General features: G+C 40.7%; 1 protein-coding gene and 1 long non-coding RNA gene across 12 annotated transcripts in view; one reads left to right on the top strand and one right to left on the bottom strand.

The window, feature by feature from the left end:
- Positions 1 to 14,969, bottom strand: part of LOC103466015 (uncharacterized) — a 30,414-nt gene extending 15,445 nt beyond the window's left edge. The window contains exons 1-2 of one of the 2 annotated variants that reach the window (XR_533906.3): positions 14,224 to 14,969; positions 9,509 to 9,587 (exon numbers count right to left, since the gene is read on the bottom strand). This is a non-coding gene — a long non-coding RNA (uncharacterized LOC103466015). The remainder of the gene's footprint in view (positions 1 to 9,508; positions 9,588 to 14,223) is intronic. The other variant, XR_014087900.1, reaches the window with a different exon arrangement.
- Positions 1 to 19,268, top strand: part of frmd4a (FERM domain containing 4A) — a 112,878-nt gene that overhangs the window by 51,823 nt on the left and 41,787 nt on the right. For 5 of the 10 annotated variants that reach the window (XM_017305248.2, XM_017305249.2, XM_017305247.2 and 2 more), the window contains exon 2: positions 18,287 to 18,352. In XM_017305248.2, coding sequence (XP_017160737.2) covers positions 18,287 to 18,352 — 66 coding nt within the window. Of the gene's footprint in view, positions 1 to 370; positions 933 to 14,996; positions 15,499 to 18,286; positions 18,353 to 19,268 lie in introns of those variants that run through there. The other 5 variants (XM_008411279.3, XM_008411288.3, XM_008411278.3 and 2 more) reach the window with 5 other exon arrangements.

The raw sequence follows: 19,268 nt of genomic DNA, 5'->3' as shown, positions 1-19,268 counted from the left end.
TCTAATACTTGTAGTAGTAACGCAAAGCATTATCAAAAAGATGAAATAATGTGGATACTTTTTCAAAAAACACTGTATGCCTTAGCTTGAAAATTTGTGAGTCCACATGCAAATGTGTGTCACCACCGTAGTCTGAGAATGATGAACAAACAGTTATTGTCCAGTTGGAGCAGGTGCGTGAGAGGTGTTCAGCTTGTAAGCACATCCCTCTGTTCTGGAAAACAAACACCGTGAGAGAGAAAGTGAGAGGACCGCTCGCTCTCTGCAGTTTGACGGAGTGCATGTCACTTTAAAACCAAGTGCCCGTCAGAGAAAAACTGTGCGAGGCACCGCACTTCCTTAGTGGGAATGTTTGTGTTTGTGGCGCTGAGGCCAACGGGCAAAAGCTGCTTTGCTTCAGTTTAAGGAAGAAAGAAGAGAAAAAGGAGAGAGACAGCAATGACTACTAACTGTGTGAGACTGGGACGGTGGGAATAACTGGGTTTGACCTTCAGGACACATCAAATAATTTCCAGGGAGACGGAAGACCAAGAAGGACAGAGATGACCAGTATTAACTTTGTTTCCAGGGTGGACGGAAAGACTATCTACTGGAGTTAAATGGCACCAGGAGGACACTAAAAACTGCTGTTACACTTATTTCATTGCCTTATCCTCAGTGTATTTTACTTTGAGTTGTTCGCCTGAGAAAATAAAGCTCTGACATCTGGATTCCTCTCTGCCATAAACTCATCGTGTCATAAATGTCGCAGAGTTAGTTTGACAATGGAGGCTATTTTATTGGGTCTAGACGACATGGTCTGTACGCGTCGAGGTCTACTGTGGACTCTCACCTCCACAGCTGTCCAGCGAGTTTGTGTGCATGCCAGGAATCTTCCGGGGGCCCTGCATCTATTTCATGCACACAGATGTGTTTCAAGACCTCTTTACCAGGTAAATACCTCCAGTACCCAAGAAACATGGGCTTCTTCGTGGTTTCAAGCTGGCATCTCTCAGTACCCATCCACTGCCAATACATTTTTAATCAGTTTTGTCTTGGAAAGTGGTAAAATGTCAATTACATTTGCTACAGTGGCACCTGGAAAACAAACTATTATTAATAGATGATGTGTCATTCTTGAGTGTCAATACTTGAGACAGAAGAAAACAGCAACAGAAGAATCAGAAAACTGAAGGCCAGGTTTATTCTTCAGGAACTTGAAGAAATCAAACTTGATTTGACTGAAGGTCAAACCTGGGTTAGAATTATTTTTACTTATGTTCTTTTGCAACCTTGGAATCAGCTTTTGCTTTGCAAATACTGTCTGTAGAGTTCTTTTGTTTTTTGGCTAACAGGAAGTTGTGTTGCCAGGCTCTTCATAAAGGAGCTTGTAACCAAGCTGTTAAGCTTGAATGTGTAACTATGGTCGTTAAAAAGGTAGACACTTAACAATTGCATGGTTTTCTTGCCCGAAGTTCTTTTCCTCCCTGAAAACTTTGGATTCTTATTTTGCCTGTTTTCCTAAGTTTCTACATAGCTTTTTCATTATTCTAATTTCATTTTTGGAGTGACAATGTCTCCTATTTTTTAGTTTTTTCAAGCTATGATTCAGCAAAATGGTTGATCAGCATTCACTTCAGCATGTTCAAATCGGTACTTGCTGCTTTCATGGAGCAATTAGTATTCCCTGGGCATCCCAGCTGCCCTCTATGCAGATGGCACCAGTAGAACAATCCCAGCAGTCTGAGAGAGAGGCTCTCTCTGGGGCTGTGTGAGGACAAAGTTGCACTGCTTTGGTCAGTCTGGTCATTAGAACATAAAGTTTAACCAGACATCTCAATACATCATGTATAAAAATACATATTTTTTTCCCACTGCCTGATATCAAACTTGTATAACAAGTTTGGTCAGTTAGAATTACTTAAATTATTTCTTTTCAGTAAATGCAAGAATAATAGAATATTTTTCTCTTTGTCAATTCATTTGCTTGGTATTTGAAGGAATCTCTTGTATGATTTGGGTCAAACATTTTGAACATCAGCTCAGGTATGCAGGCCTACATTTCATTACAAGTTTTCTTTGGAACTGGGATCAGGGCTTGGTCATGGTCACTCAAAAAACACTGACTTCATTGTCCTTCAGTCACTTTCTGACAAGATTCTTTTGGTCATCAAAGACCCATTGGTGCCAAAATCTTAACCTTCAGGCTTACAACTAAAATCTGATGCTTGGACATTTACAAATATTGTCTATTTCACATGATACCATCTACTTTGTTAATTGTGCCAGTCCCTCCTGTAGCAAAACATCTACACAACAAGATTCTGTCACCCCTATACTTCACAGTTGGTTTAACATGCTCAGGCTCGGGAGCTTATCCCTTACACTTCCAAATCTTCCAATTGTCATTTCATCCAAATATTTTAATTTTTAGTTCCATCAGACCACTGGACATGTCTTTGAAGGTCTTTGTCTTCCTTGCTGAGTTACCTTACAGGACATGCTAACAAAAAAACTGAAGTTGAACCTAATTTAATGTCAAACAGTGAGGGAAAAAAAAATATTCTGTGCACAGCGTTTCTTACATATCTGGTTTCAACTGTACATGCACTCTAAGATAAACACACTCACACACGCACCCCCGCCGTGTGGGCTTTCCTGCTTTTTTCCTATGCATTCTTCTTTGCTCTCGAGAGAGGAGTAGCTGAGTTGTTGTTTTGACTTTTGCGTTTAAATGTGGTCCGATGTAGCTCCTTAGACTAAGCATCCTAAGGGGGGAGAACACAATCAGAGGAAGCTGCAATTATTTTAAACATCATCCTTAGTTAACACCCCCTCCTACTTTAGAGACACGGCCAATCAGTAAATCAGCTTCCAGCTGCTCTTCTTGGAGTAATTCCACTGAAGCGTTTTGACAAGTTACCCGCCTTTAATACAGAGAGATATATTCCAAGGTGGAGCGATTAATAGTGAAGAGAGTTGCATAGGTGGAGAGGGAGGGGGTCAATGCGTCAGGAAACAGGATGGAGATCCTCCTGCCTTCTATATAACAGTTAATGAGAAACGCAGCCTTACAAAATCAAGACACACAGGGGAGACAGACCGACATAAACTGAGAGGAGTTTAACTTTGTCAACATATTTTGTCAATTTTCACTCTCTGTCTTCTTCTCTTGCTCCTTTGAAGTGATCAAAGTCTTTCCATATTTGTCGTAATTCCTCCCAACAACAAACTTTCTGTTTTTCCTTCCTAAATTCTTTCACTTTTTTAGTCCAGACTGCCAGATAAATCCATCTCCGGTATCCAAGTAGCCCAGTCCGTGTCCCTGGTCAAGATATTTTACAACACCTAAGGGTGTGCATTACACCTGCAGTGCTTTGCATCTTTGTGTGAAGCAGCATCCCGTGTGATGAAGCTGCAGTGCTACACCAACCAGCAGATTTGAACCATTTGTAAAATGTTATTTGTTTGCACAGACATGCACTTATTTCCCTTTTGAGAGCTCAGCCGTGTGTTTACACTTTCATACATCAGGCTGAGTAATATTGACTCAATAGCCTCCAGTCACACATTTTCCTCTTGTGTTGTGACCCTGTAAAGAGGGTTAGAACCAGCAGGCGTGCCAGGTTGATGCTCTGCTGTGCTGTGCTAGACAATGTCTCTAGGTACTTATTTGTCATTTCTCGTGTTGTTTGGACTCACACTGATCTCAGCTGTGTGCATTGTATCTGTCCTTTGTCTCGCTCCCTCCCCTTCTCCTTGCAACGCACCCCCCCACCACCCACAGTCCCAAAGGAAGGATATCCTGCAAGCAGCAAGTGCAAGAACTATAACAAACACAGGTGGTTGGGCTTCCTTTGACTTGCAAGGATCATAATTACAGTGTCTGGCAAAAGTATTCATATCCGTTAATACATTTTTGTCAGGTTGCATGAGCAAACCTCTATTCAACTTTTGAGACAAAGCAACACAACGTAGGGCATAATTTTAAAATGGAAGAAGAAGGATACAAAGCTTTATTTTTTTATGGTTAAACATTTTGGACCTTTTATGCTGATACACAGACAAAGAAGTTGAACAAGGTGCTATGAAGATAAATGGAGATAAATAATGAGCAATCTTTCAGGAAGACCTTGTACAAGCTGCATTTTTTAGCAACATGCAGACAGCTGGTTTAGATCAGTGGACTGGTCCAATCAAAAGTCAGACCTAAACATAACTTGTGCTAAAACTAGACAATTAATGGTAACAAATGCTCCTCCAGTCTGACAGAGCTTGAGCTATTTTGCAAAGAAGATTTTCAAATAAATTAAAATTAGTGAAAGACTTGCAGCTGCAACTGATTCTAAGCAAAACGTGAAAAAACATGTGGGATTTTTCTTCCATTTTACAGTTATATACTACTTTGTGTTGGTCTAAAATATAAAACATGAAGTTTGTGAATGTACATAGATGAAAAAGTGTGAATACCTTCGTAAGGTGTCGTATCTTCTAGCTTACATAACCAACATCTGCATTATTTTGTTCTTAATAAATTGAAGTGACGTGAACAAGCTCTAGAGGGTTCATCATCCCTTTTTTTTTTTAAACTCAACAAGGTAAACATCCTACTTACACTCATTTATTTCCTGTCACAACAATTACTAATAAGAAGAGCTGGCAGGAAGCTTGTTCTCCTAGAGGCCAAACAACAAACTTTGAGCCTATCTGTTACCTAGCAACGGTACCCCAGTGAAAAGTTTTATACATATTTAAAGTCTCAAATCATGTCCCACTGATCATGCATATTCATTATTCCCTGCCGCTTGCTTGTAGGCTGGCCTGCATGACGTGCACATTGAAAAGCAGGCCAGTTAACTCCCACTGAACTCATCTGGTCTGGTTTCCTGTGAGAACAGCTCTGTCATAAATCATATTCCTTATCCCATTGATGTGCGCCACTACGATACAAACCAGAGACAAACAGACACTAAGCATCTGAGTTGCTCAATTTTTCTTCTGTCATGGTCTCAGCTCACTTGTAGCTGTTCAATTAAGTCCTTTGTTTTGTGGTCTGGTGAGCTCTGGGCTCTCAGTCAAACCACGGTGGGTTTTTCTCTAAGCAAGTGGATTTCTTTAATGTTGGGTGGTTGTCAGCAACCTTTACTCGGTTACTTTTATGTAGTCCATCTGCCTCTCATGTTCACTTTATCATTCCTTTGTTCTCATATTCCACTGAAGCAACGGCCAACAAATGCCCCAGTGAGAAGTAAGTAAATACCCAGAATGGGGGAATCTGTGTTAATTCCCAGCTTTCCTCTGTTTTTTTTTTCCATGCTTCCCATCCAAGTAACTGTTGGACGAAGAATGACATTGAACTTGTGACTTCCTACTGAGGCATTTTGATCGTTACTGCCGTCTCCCAGCAGTCTTTACTCACTCTGCCAGAGTCATGATCTGAATGTGGGAAATTCTTTTCCCAGAACCAGCAGTGGGAACTTTTCAAAAGAGAGGCCATTTCCCCCCAAATTTTCCCTCTGCTTTGTTTATTTTATCTGCAATTTTCTAATTTGTTGGCAACTACCTTGAGGCATGTTTGTGTTTGATATCCTTGCACACACAGACACACATACATGCCTGAAGCCCAGCTGATGGCTAGAGCCATTTACAGTGTCCCCCTGGGGATACAACTCTATTTGCATAGTTTGTCTGGAAAATATTTCCACTGGTCCATTCCCAGATTTATCACATGTTTAGTGTGTGAATGTAATTGTGAGAGATCGTGTGTGAAATTGAAGCCAAGGTTTACTGGCATCTGAAAACAGGGTAAAGAAAATGTCTCCTGTGGAGATTCCTCAAAAGCTAAATTGTGCACTTTACTTTTTGCAGGCCACTCAATAAATCATAAATTGTGATCAAACATTAATCTTTCATATTTTGTTGATATGAACTTGTTTTATGAATAGCCTGCCGATTTACAGCATCTCAGCATTTTAAATATAAAAGCAGCAGCAGCAGCCCTTCAGTAGAAATAGCTCACTGAGTCAACATAGTGGCTTCGTACTGTAAGCGTCTTAGTCATCCCAGACTCTTAATTTCTCTGGCGACGTGACAGTTTGTCAGATTGCTTCATGAGATGGCAACTCGTTTGATTAATTGCATACTCGTGCACTTAAATCCATGTTGTGCAGCCAGAATCAGACTTCTCATTCTCCAAGTTTACTTTCTCTCTACAAATTTCTTCAACATTTTTTACATAAGAATGCCCTATTATGACTATGTGTAAGACGTTTTTGAGTATCATGCAAATTTATTAAAAGTAGAAAACCAAGAAATTACATTTACACAGTGAGTGCAGTCTACACAGACTGCAATGTGCTTTTTCTGGAGTGGCATACAACCAGACTTTACGGAGCATCCAAATTTCCGCATTTGTCTCTGCTTGACTTGAACTAGTCCCGTACTTTCAACCACTAAAATAAACATGTATAACCTTGCTCAGTTATTAGTGAATCAGACTTTTTGTGTGCCGTATTTGGTTTGTATCTGCTGTTTAAATAGGGATGACCAATGACTGGTGTCAAATTTGTGCAATGAGCACTGAAGCTCTTGCAGACTGCAGCCAGAAACCGTGTTTGATTCTGGTCACATTTTAACATGATTTATTTGATTCACTATAAACCAGGTTAACATTGAGCAGCCTAGATGGTACATCTGGCAGGCACCCGTTTACATCTAAGCGTGTCTCAATCTTAGCCAAAGTGAATATTATATGAGGTTTCTTGAGGGTGGTCATCTCCTGTTGAATGATCTGATAGATTTAACTATGGCATTATTTGTGACGCTATAAGAGCTTACAATGTTTTAAGTTCAGAGGTTAGGGACTCTGTGTAGAATGGTAATCCCAGAGGATTACCATGGGAATCTGGTAAATATCTGAGGAAATCCCTTTGAGGGACTCCCACATCCTTTATTTCCATTGATATCATGTCCTCCAATGTTGGGTCTATGCGTGTTTGCCAAGTAGAAGTTTGGTCAGCTTTAAAAGACTGGGCAGCAAATTTTGGTATCTACATCTATAGGTCAAAAGAACAAAATATGTACATGTGCACGCTTGTCAAAACCTATGTAAGTTAAACATTTATTCATAATTTTAAGCTTTAAATAAACAGTTTGAAAGATGACAATCTGAAATGCCACTACTTGCAAGAGAATAGAAAAAAGTCAACCCCCTTCACATCTGTGACTGTGATTGATGGATTGTGTGTTTTTATTTACTGAGCTGACACTTTCTACCTATACCTTCAGACTCTGGTTCTCCTCAAGGCCAAATGGCCAAATGGAAGATATTTAATACCCTTACTGGTGACGGGATTCCCCTTAGACTAGAGAAATTGTGCCCACACTCACACAGAGAACACACACAGCTGCCAAAGGGCTCTCCCTGTAGATGAGCCGGGTCATTTTTCATTGCCCCACCTCAGAGGAATCAGGCGTGCAGAAATGGAGCTCGGCTACAACAAGCCAACACTATGGATTGATAAATCTTGACTGCAGAGCACTGTGGAGGGGATAACAGTTCCTTTTGGCTCCACTGTTAGTCAATACTTCAAAATAGATGCTGGAGGAAGAAGAAGGAAAGTCTCAGTCTGCACTCTGCTCACTTTGTCACATCAGATCTCTCATCACCAGCTGCTTTTTAATATTACTATTATTTATTATGCTCCCTCTATATGTCTGCCTACTTTATCTTTGTTTTTTTTCTCTTTTGTTCTCTTTTACCCTCCTCAGACGCTCCCCCTGTGAATTTCTTCCCTCTTTGTTTTATTGCTGAAACATGCATTTGTGTGGAGTAGGTGGAATGAGCAGAAGGGGGTTTATTATTTATTTTTTTAAATGTAATTTCAAGTGTCTATCGACATTCTAGACCAAGATTCTCTTTGCTATCCTGGGATTGTGATACTGTCATGAGCTTCTTTGTATTATATTGTGAGGGAATACTTTTCTGGGTACTTCTACTTTTTGTGTTACAGTGCCTCCTCCTGCAAGCGTCCTACATTTCTGGCACAGTGTGCATGCAGAGTTGGCTGGGCCTTCTGAAACATTGTCATGACAACTTTTGTTTGCCTTCGGGGGAGAGGCTGGCACTCGGTACATATTTGAACATCCCAGTGTGAATGGACTGATAGGTACTGTTGTTTGTAAATTCAGTGATTTCTATGTGACCCAGCGAAAGTAAGGCTATCTGAAAGCATAAAAATGTTAGAAGAGTTAAGGTTTGAAAATGCTGTACAAAGTCAGTGCATTGAGCAGTTTTGGCTTTTAATTACTCTAGTCATAAGTGTAAGTTAAGATACCATATTCAATATTTTTGTTTTATGGAAAATTGTTCACATACTCGTGTCTTCTATGTTTTATTTTTGGCAACAAAAATTATGTAATGTCCATGGAACAACAAAAATGAACCTATATATTTCTTCTATGAAGAACTTAGCACATCCTACACCTTAAAGGCCAACATTACCTCCTTTGGATGAAATAACTTCCTTGTTATTTCAATTAAGTAGTGGAATGCATTAAAACTGTGACAGACAATTTAAATAGTGTCTACAATGATTTTTCACCATCTAGCAGTCACTAACATCAGTCTAAAGAAAGCTTGACACAGTCCTCACTTTTAGCTGTGAGATGTTTGAGGGGTTTCTTGCCTGTCACCGGTAAGGTTCAATCAAATCGGGTCAGTTCCGGAGCACTAGCATATTCCTCTGTGAATATCTGATTATTGCCACCCACGTACATGCATACATACATTTAATCACACATGATGACAAAATCAGCCAAGAACAAAGCGTGCCAGGATTTTTTTCGCCTGTGCTTTTCTGCTATTTAGACCCCAGGGTACATGTTTAATTGGGTAGTGGAATGCATTAAAACTGTGACAGACAATTTAGATAGGAGTATGCAGACAGTTTTATTTATTATTCAACAAGATAAATGAGTAAAGTGTTTGGTATTCTATCCAGTCAAAGGGTTTCAAACAGAGGCTGTCACAGCTTGTCTGCTCGACTTCAGTCAGTGCCCTTGAGTTTGTGCCACAGGCTTTGTGTCCAACTTTGAGGGTGCAAGTGTGGGAGTAGGTCTATGTTGATATATGAAAACAAGCTAATACAGAAAACATTACAGTGAAGCAGAGGTCAAGAAGGAAGATTGTCCTAAACTTCAGGTTTTTGTTTATCCTAAGAGAAAAGCGTACACATTTTACTGATTTATGTGTGACAATCAAAGATAGTCTACATCACCGTGTCTCTGTGCATGCATTGCCGGTGGTATCAGTGTCACTGGGGTCTACAGTGATTTCTCCCTCTATGAATTATAGATGAAGAGAGGAGGTGTAGGGGTAAGAGATCCTTCCCCTGTGAACGGCTCAAACAGCCCGTCTACATCCTTGCAGATCAGCCCCAATAATCACTGAAGACTGTGTTTCATTTAGATAAAAGTCCAGAGTACATGACATCACTGGTACATGCTCGTCACAAAACACTGTGCTCACCTCATTAGTCTGTCTGGAGTGTGTTCACCCCTGCTACCTCAGCATCACTTCAGTACCCTCTCTCGGGTTCCCAGGTCTGCTGAGATCCATTTAATCAAAAAAACACAGAGGATAGGGAATATATTATGATAGGAATGCCCTACATAGGCATTTAAAGAATGTGTAAGAGAAGATACAAGATCAGGAGAGACAAAGTAACATCATAACACGACGTGTTCTCATGAAAATATAATTAAATTGAAGGAGAGATGGGTGGTGCTCAAGCGCAGATCCTTGAAATTACAACAAGCTGCAGAGCCTGTGTGTGCACCAAAGTGGTGATTTTCACTTAGATGGACGCACTGTGGCGCTGTGTCATAACGCTGTGCTCATGAAAGGCTTTTTTGGGCTTGGATATCATCTCAGGAGACGTATGCTGTGGACTTGTTTGAACTTTTTTTCTTCTCTATTTTAAAAATAAATCCAGGCGCTGCATGAGTGTTTGTGCACATCTATGTGACCCAGTATTTGTCTTACATTAGTGAAAGCAACAGAAACCATAGTCAAAACAAGATTATGGAACAGATAAAGAATAAAATAGAGCACGTGTAGACATGAAAACACTCATGGTACTTTGACAGACTTTTTTTTGGATGTGGTATAGCATTGTCATTGCAGTAGGATGTTCTAAAAAAAAGTCTTGGCATGTTTTACGCAGACAACATAGTTATTGCAAACTAGAATCTAAAAACACCACAATTCAATGAGCACTTAATTAGGAGCCGTTATTTAAGAGCTTAATTAAATGGCCTGAATAAACCTTATGACTTAGCTGTATCCCACCAATGCATAGACTTTATGCTTTGGGGCAGTAAAATGGGTTTTCAACCTCTGTCAATCAAAGGAGAAGATGGATTAGGAAAAGTTGCCAACTTCATAAAAATTTCTACATGGAGGAGTGCATTTTGCAGGTAATTTATATGGAAACTGCTATTAAAAGTTCATAAAATCATAAAGATCTCAATTCACAGCAGTGTGGCCAGAGAAGAACATGAACGCCGCTAAGTGATGGTTTTTAATCAAAAATTATAATTAGCTAATATTTCATATCAGCAGGTCAAAACTTCCCAAAAAATTGAAGATCAGGAAACATTGCATCTAATAGGTTGGTAATTTGGGGTCTTCTGGTTTCAAATGGCTTAAAAATACGGATCAAACAAAATCCACCGTACAAGGTGACTTCATATACCATGCTGGAGACTTCAACATTTTACAGCAGTATCCTCAGTGAAAGTGTCTGGGTAGTATTTTAAAAGGGATAATCATCTCCATCTGTCAGTTTCACTCAGTGTTGTGATTCTATGTAAAAGCTGTTGTGGGGGGTTGTGGTCGAACTCTGGGAATGGAGGTTTGTTGTAAAATGAGAACAAAGCAGAGCTGAATACAGAAATATCTCCAGTTTGTTTGAAGAGCCAGTATGTTTCTGATTTTCAAAAGGGGCCTAACTGGAACCATATTTCTGTCCAAAGGACACTCGTGGGTAAGGAAGGGTGGAGTGCAGAGACACATACACATGCATGAATGTGCACACTTGAACAAACAAAACAGATCTATCCCGGTCAGTCGTTTCTCCAGACATTCCTGGCTGCCTTTCCATGACCCTCCCTGCTCCTTTGCACTATGCCACCACCCGAAATGCAACGTAGAGAAGGCAAGGGTTTCAAGCTCCTCTTTCTTTTTATTAGTATTATTAGTATTATTAGATCCCATTGAATTGTCTTGTGCTTTTATGTGCCTTCTATTTTAATCTCACCTGCAGCACACTGGTTGTGGGAGCTGTACCATTAATAGCACTGACAAGCCTCTTCAACTCTGGAAATCTCGTTGTCATAAATTACATCATGAGACTGTGTGTATCACACTCTGTGCTCGCTTGGAGTGTGAGGAGCTCGAAATTGTTTATTTGGCCTCCATAAATATGGAGGGAAAGCAGACAATTGAAGGCAGAGCAACTCGGAGAGCAAACAAGTGTGTCAGTCTCAGCTGCCTACCGCAGCGTCCCACAGACAGGGTTCAAGGGATTCCTCATACTGCCTCAATTAACCGTTCTGTTGTGTTTATATTATGCTTCACCGTTAGAAGTTAACTTTTCGAGGAAAGATCACGAGCCGTATTGACCCACCACGACTGTTGTGTGCTCACATTGTTAATACCAACCCACCATTCAGATCTTTCCACTCTGGACACAATCTTCTGTTGAAATACACCAGATCAGCACCTCATTACAACCGCAGTCTAGCCAAAAATAGAAGTCCACTGGCTCCATAACAAAAGTCAGTCACAACTGTTAGTCATTCACCCTAATACTGCCTGCAGGTCATGGAAAAGGGAAGCATGGAATAATTTGGATAGAGGGTTAAATACTGAAAAGATTGGATTCTCAAAATCAGAAGCATTTTTTACAGTTGCTTCCACCCGTGCTTCCTGCCTTTCTTTCCTCCTTGTTGTAGTTGCTGAATTTGCCTCCTCTCACTCAGACTCCAACTCTTATCCATTTCAAACAGGAACTACAATCCATCAGCTCACTTTGGCTTTTCCCCCTGTCCTCACAAGCCTTGTCCCATTTCCCCACAGAGAACTTTTCCCTCATTTCCCCCCCATCTTTCTCCATTTAACAACTGGGTCCTTGTCAAATAAAACCGAGGAAGCTACCAATAAAAGTGGAGATATGTATTTAGTTGGTGAATGAAAAAGAGAAGCCAGTGTTTATATTAAAGCCAAAGAAAGAGTCATCTGGAGATGTTTAACTTGGACAGGCCAGTTTCCGGTGTCTGGAGCAGGCCAAAAATATCCAGAAACAGAAAAATCCATCAAGGGGTGGGGGAAGAATACTCCTCCTCATTTCTCATGTGACCTGTTACATTTAGCTAACTAAGCTGAAATTTGGGATTGCAGAACGCTCTATGGCAGCGACAGCATGCCAAGAACATTAAATTTAACTGTCTTATTGCTTAACGTCAGAGAAGGAAATATTTCTGGTGAAGATTAAGTCCAAATTTCAGACATGTTGCAACTTTATTTGGCTGAAACGAATGAGTCTGAGAAGGCAAACAAATAAACTGGTCTCTGATGCTGCATGCTTTACATATGGCCTTCCACTGTTTTCCTAAGACAACGTCATTTTCATATATGAAAAAGACTTCTCGAGTTATTCAGACAAGCTTGTGTAGTCTTACAGGCTCAAACGTGCTTCTATCCTACACATTTCTATTTATTTGTCATACCATAAAACTGGTTGTATTTTGGCATTTTACCATCTTGTGGTTTCAACGGCTCCTGCACAGCTGTGTAAGGGGAAAACAAGTGCCCAATTTAGGCTACAGAAAAAAAGAAAAAAAAAATCTCAGACTAACGGCTGCAGTGGGATGAAGGCCAGTATTTAGCTCTAACCTGAGAGCAGGATCTGTGTTTTGGTGTAGACAGGACAAAATGAGGTTGAATTCTCAGCCAGTGAAGATGCAGACTGTGTGCATCATAAACAACTCTGATCCAGAGGCTGTTTTTGAAATGGGACACAAAAGGTTTTACTGAGAAAGGACAACGTTTTACTGAGAATGGCACAAGTGCTAATAAGTTAGCTGTCAGATGCAAGGCTAGGTTCACCACCTAGCCTTGGTGAACCTAGTTGTACATGATATTGCTGTTGGTGTCTGAGGTGTGTTTCTTTTCTTTTATTTTTCAGTTGTTTTTTTTTTACATTTTTTTTTCCAAGGAGATACAGGGGAGTGTCAGGACTGAATTTGATCTAGTACCTTATATAATCCATAGGGATTTTAGCCCATTTTGAATTTTCTATTGGGATTAAGAAAAATGTTTAAAATATTATTTTCAATTAATTATATGCAATTAGCAATGTGAGTATGTACCCTAACTCATTCCCCTTTACTAAACTTTGCTTCATACAGAGGGAATAGACCAGTGGTCCCCAAACTACGGCCCGCGGGCCGGATCCGGCCCGCCTCCACATTTGGTCCGGCCCCGTGAACAATACCAGAGAGCATTCAGATTTTTTTTCATATATTGTATTTTCCACATATAAACCATATGCGGCTTTTTCTTCAACCACCAGGGGGCTCTTTAGGTGTTTTGCTTTGCGTGGTGCATTGCTGCCATCTGTTGGACTTTTAGGGAACTGGTTGACTTTTATGTTATTTAATCGGTTGTTTGCTAGGGTAGAGCAGATGAACACACGTGTTTGCTATGAACGCCGCATTCCAGGTCGAATTCTTCGAAGCAATGGCTGTAAGTAGCAGCTTATACTTCAAAATGAGCCTTTGTGTTAACATATGAGGAATTCATTTTAAAGCTATACTAGTCAGTCCCAGTGACCGTTTTACTAACGGTTTTTGCCCATGTGCTTTCTGGGTAAAAATCAATCGAGAAACGCGCGCGCGCACCCCTCTCCCCCCACCGTCAACAATTTCTGGCAGCACAGGTGATAAACGTGTAACACTTTTTCTGTTACAAACTCACCCCGGCCCCCCACCAGAGAAGGGAAAAGTTATGTGGCCCTCACAGGAAAAAGTTTGGGGACCACTGGTCTAGACTCCCAGCTATGGAGAAACGATTGCTTCTTAAAAGTTCCTGGAGGCATGGACTCTGTTTTAAATTTTACCCAATCGCTAATGTTTGTCTGTGAGGTATGTAAAGCGCCAGTTGGACTCTATGTAGCTTACCGGAAATTGCCTGCGTTGTTGACAACCATTCTCAACTCCTGCCAAGAGAGAAATGCCAATCTGAACAAGATGGCTGTTAATGTTGATTCAAAATTTGAACGCGTGGAACGGATGTACTACATGCCTCCGTTCACTTTTTCCACTGCCATTGCTGACTTCAGGCAGACTGCGCAGAAAATCGACGTCATCTTTCGCAACTTCGTCCTCTTCGCTGATTGGCCCGGTACAAATTGTACAGGAGGGATCCACACGACCGCCAAAAGACTTAGAGCGGCACAGCGCAGGAAGGCAATAGCCAAGCTAAGCCTCACCTAAACGGAGACATTAATCCAGCAACTACAACCGCAGTGAAGTTAGTTTTGAAACTAACTTCACTGCGGCCAACTACCGATGTCCTTTTTAATCCGTATCTTTCAAAAATACAAATGATATTCAGTGTAGTTTAGGAGGCTACTTTTTTTCCTTCTTTTTTCCCCCCAATACTACAAACTATGTATATTGTAATTAAAGCCCGTTGTTATTTTAGTCATGTAAAAGACAGACTTGGTCCTATGCAGACTCAGATGTCTGGGTGTGTGAGCACACACCTCTACACACACACACACGCGCACACACACACTGCACAGAAAGGTCTGCAGTTTCTCATGGCTGAGAGCCGCTGCAGAAAATTCCCCCTCATCTCCTCCTCTCCCCGCCCCCACATCTTGCCTCCATTATTCCCGTGTTTTTGGAGCAACCTCCGGTGACAACGAGAAGCATCGCTGACAACCGCTCGCATTTTTTTTTCCCCCTAGCCACGCTCCCCCTTCCCTGCGCCCCTGCAGCTCTTTGACCGTTGGTACGGTCTCCCGGTTCTCCGGTGCGCGGTGCCGCCGCCGGTATAGCGGGGGCTGCCTGACCGGAGGAGGTGGAGGTGGAGGGAACTAGCAGCGTGAGGCTCTGTTTTCCGAAGGAGGGATGAGAGAGAAGCCAGCCTCCTCTGCCGCGCTTAATTAGCGCCTAGTTAAAATATTTTTAAGTTGGAATGGGGAAGAATACATGAGGCAGCACTGCTATAGGACACAGCCAGCTTGTAACTAACGTTAACTAATGGGCTCAAACATGGATGCTGATGTGTCTCCTCCTCTAGGCCGGCCAGGAAAACGGATGTTTTTCGATGATTTTGTGGCTGGAACTCGACTCGTCTCTTTCTGGGATTAATACTCCAGGTTTTTCCCTGTCTCTTTTGGTACAAGTGTTTCTGTTGGAACCTCGCAGGAAGCTTTTGTTAGCAAGGTAATGTGGTAATAACGTTCCTTTCTGTCGCAGATAGTCTCTAAGCAGCATCCCCAGTTTACTGTCTGTAGCTGCTATTTTGGTGTCAGCTTCAGGGAAATTACGAAACACTTCGAACATGTGTACGTTAAACGACATTTCATGTCTACGCTCTTGTTGTCAAATGTTGCATTTGAGGGTGAGTGTTTACTAATTTCTGTCAAGTAATGGAAATGTAAGACGAACCAGGATGAGGTGATGTAGCTTCTACATGCTTGTCACTATCCCAACAGTGACATCGCAATGTAATTTTCGACCAGGATTCACAGCACATTTTGATGTGAGTAAAGTTAAGATGCTATAATTAGTGTTCAGTTAATCTAAAATTAAAAAAAGTCCATCTAGTAATGTAATCTTTTATAGCTTTGTGGCATCAATAATTAGAAATATACCTAATATTGTAGTTTAGTAGCAGCAGGTATTAATAAAGACTTCATTGCATTTGGTTTGGTGGTGGATAGTAAATTAGGACCATGTGTCCAATACCACAAGACATTTTATTAAAGTAAAACCAGTAGGGGGGCTGTTTCTGGTAGATTGGACCCCCTAATTTAAGCCTCAGGGCAGAGATTTGTTACCTTGACATTAAGGTTTGCACTTTTCCCAGGTCCTTGGAGCTGATTGCCAGTGAGTGTGTGTGTGTCTGCATTGCAGTTTACACACTACACTTTTCAGTCGTTTTTCAAGTAACTATTCAGTCTGATTTTGTATGCTTCTTTAATTTGATTATGACTTCTGCTTCGCCAACAGAATTGCCCTTCATTGCAGGTAGATTACATTTTTGTTTAAAAATGTAAAAACAAAAGTGGTGTACATGTCACTGACTGTGTGCACAGGTGCACCCAATCTAAGCCATCAAACCACATGGGAGCAGTGTGTGTGTGTGTGTGAGGGGGAGGTAGACCCAGTGGACATTTGCTCAGCACATTCAGGACAGCTCACACTGGGCTGAGAAATAAGACATCTAAATGGCAGTTCTCTCCCTTCTTTTTTCCCGTCGTCTCTTTGCTAAATCTCACTCCCAAGCCTGACACTATTGCGCAAGCAGAGATGAACTGTGAGAAAGTAGAAATGTGGTTTGGTTCAACTCTTATAGTAGTGGTGTTTTTGACACACCCTTACTAAATTGCATATGCCCCAGGTGCCCTCCTGGGGAGGAGTTACAAACCAGTTGCACTTGTGTTTTTGTCGTGTTGATCTGTGTTTTGAAAGGTCTTCTCATCAATTACTTGAGCTATTGTTGTTTTTCCTTTTTCCTCATGCACTGTCCTCCACCCCACTGCATCCCCATCTTCCAGATGTGAAGGAAATGTGGGAGTAACTGGACGCTGTTTGTGGTCCTTGGGGTGCCCGCTTCCTGTTAAATCGTGGAGAAACTCCACATGTGCTGGAAGCAGCAGGATACAGATACGCATAGGCAGAAGCATGCACTTCACACTTCTTTGAGAGTTGGTTCATTTGAACTGTGGTTGCTGATTTTAAATTCTGCTCAGATCTTTTGTTTTTGTTTTAGTCTTTGGTTTGTTTGGCTTTCAGTGTACAATGCAAACCTTTCTAGCAGGTTTGTGCAGTTGGCTTTATCTACAGAAGATATTTGGAGCAAATTGTTGTTTACCACAATCGGTGGTGTCTTCTTTGCACCTGTGTCACTGTTTACATTTGAACTTGGCACACAGAGATATACAGTAGATATATCTTTGTCTCTGCAGTTCAGCAAACCTGATGTCAGCAACACAGACAAACACTCCTGTGAGCTTTGTCAGCATCACATACTTTAACTCTACAGTTTTTTAACTGTGGTTGCTAGTGTACTGATGGGTAATGGATTTCCTGCTCGCGGAGGAATGTTAAAAATGTGCGAGAAGGACAGAGAGTAGGATACTGTCTCTGGTAGCTCATTGTGTGTAGTTCAGATAACCTTGTTAAAACTTCACTGAGATACCGCACAGACACAAAGTTTTCAGTTTGTGCCCCAGGTTGCAACATGTTGTTCTGCTTGGTGTTGAGACTGTTGATGTTTAATACACTGAAGTATGTGGACAAGTAGATCTAAAATGCACTTTTAATTCAGCGATTGGTTGATGAAATCTCTTTTGTCAAGTTACACATTTTAATTCCAGTGATTTGCTGGAATCACAATTTAATCGTACGATGTAATGCATGTAATTTCATCAGTCCACAGTACTTACTTGGATGCACTTTTGTGACTGTTATAAGAGTCAGATAGGTTGTGGGACATATGCCTTGATATGGAAATCTCTTTACTCCATAAAGTACCATACAGCACATTTTTCTCACTGATTTCATTTAGTTTCTAGAAATAAAGTTATCAGTCGAAATTAGACTCGGAAGATTAGACCTCAATGAAAATCAGACATTAAGTTTAGAAAGCCTGATTTGCTCATTTGAATTATTAATTTATCTAAAAGATATAGATCATAATTTTGAATAAATTATTCAAAATTCTTTCATATTTTATACGACACATTATGACTTTAGTTTCTACACCAAACACACACTAAATACAGACTTATTCTGTAAACTGATGCCCTCAAATCTGATGACTCCAGAAAAGGAAAGTATCCCAATTATCACACTGTTATTTTCTGAGCCAACTTAGGATATCAGCATTTTGTGCTTGAATGTCTGGACTGCTTAAATGTCTCAAAGTATATAATTTTGAAATGAGTAAATAATTTATTATTAAGCCGCAAAAGCAAACTTGCGTTTTGTTTTTTATCTTTCCCAGATGACAGAGGGAAGGCGGTGTCAGGTCCATCTACTGGACGACAGGAAACTGGAGCTCCTTGTACAGGTGAGTTCCTCTTCTTTTTTACTGTTTTACAGATGCTCATTTATTTCAACACAATAGAGATGCAGTTCTCGATGTCTTAAGGGATTTGACTATTGCTGACTAAGGGAAATTTGGTGAGCAGTAGGTGACACTGCACTTTCCTCCTGCTCATCTGATCTCTCTGTTCTTGGCAGAAGATGAACACTGCAACACAGATTCTATCCTTTGAGAGTTATTCTTCAGCTCTCATCCATCCTGTTTTTGCATTTCTTCCCTTCCCTGAGGTTACATTTATGTCTTTTGTTGATTGCTAATCACTTCCATTTTCTCTTCTTACTTGCTGGCTGAAAAGACTAAAGAATATTCTGTTACTTGGCTCGCTGTCGTCTGGCTGTTACCTGGTTTCTGTGGGAAAACTTAAAAAAAAATCAAAGAATTTCTCTGAAAAAACAAATGCAAGATGAATGCTAAGGAATGGAGAGAAAGGAGATGACACTAAGGGATGGAAATAGAGTGGAGAAAATGAAAGGCAGGGCTGAGGATAGGTCTGCTGACTTTCTGATTTGATTACTCTGCCAGAACTGATCCGCTCTTTTAAATTGGTAGTTTGTTCTGCTGCTCTGCCTCTTACTGTCGCTCTGTATTCCTGACTTAACCTCTCATCACTCTCCATCCCATACCACTACCGCAGTTTGTCATTCTCATCTGATTTTCTCTATAGTCTCTCACTGAAAATACCACTTATCTTTCATACTGTACTCTTCTTATTCTCTTTACGATTAGAAGTTATCACTTTCTTACAAACATAATTTTTAAGTAGCATGTAAGCAGGCCCTATTACAGATATCTAAAGGATTAAAATGTCTTGTTTGCCTTCAGGGTATATAACATAGCGTCGAACTACAATTAGCATTAAGAAGGAATGAGACAAAGGACT

This window comes from Poecilia reticulata, chromosome 6 (assembly GCF_904066995.2).
Source record: "Poecilia reticulata chromosome 6, P_reticulata-male-v2, whole genome shotgun sequence".
Classification (NCBI taxonomy): Eukaryota; Metazoa; Chordata; class Actinopteri; order Cyprinodontiformes; family Poeciliidae; genus Poecilia; species Poecilia reticulata.
The sequence above is the reverse complement of the archived record's forward strand: the minus strand, read 5'-3'. Positions and strand labels throughout refer to the sequence as shown.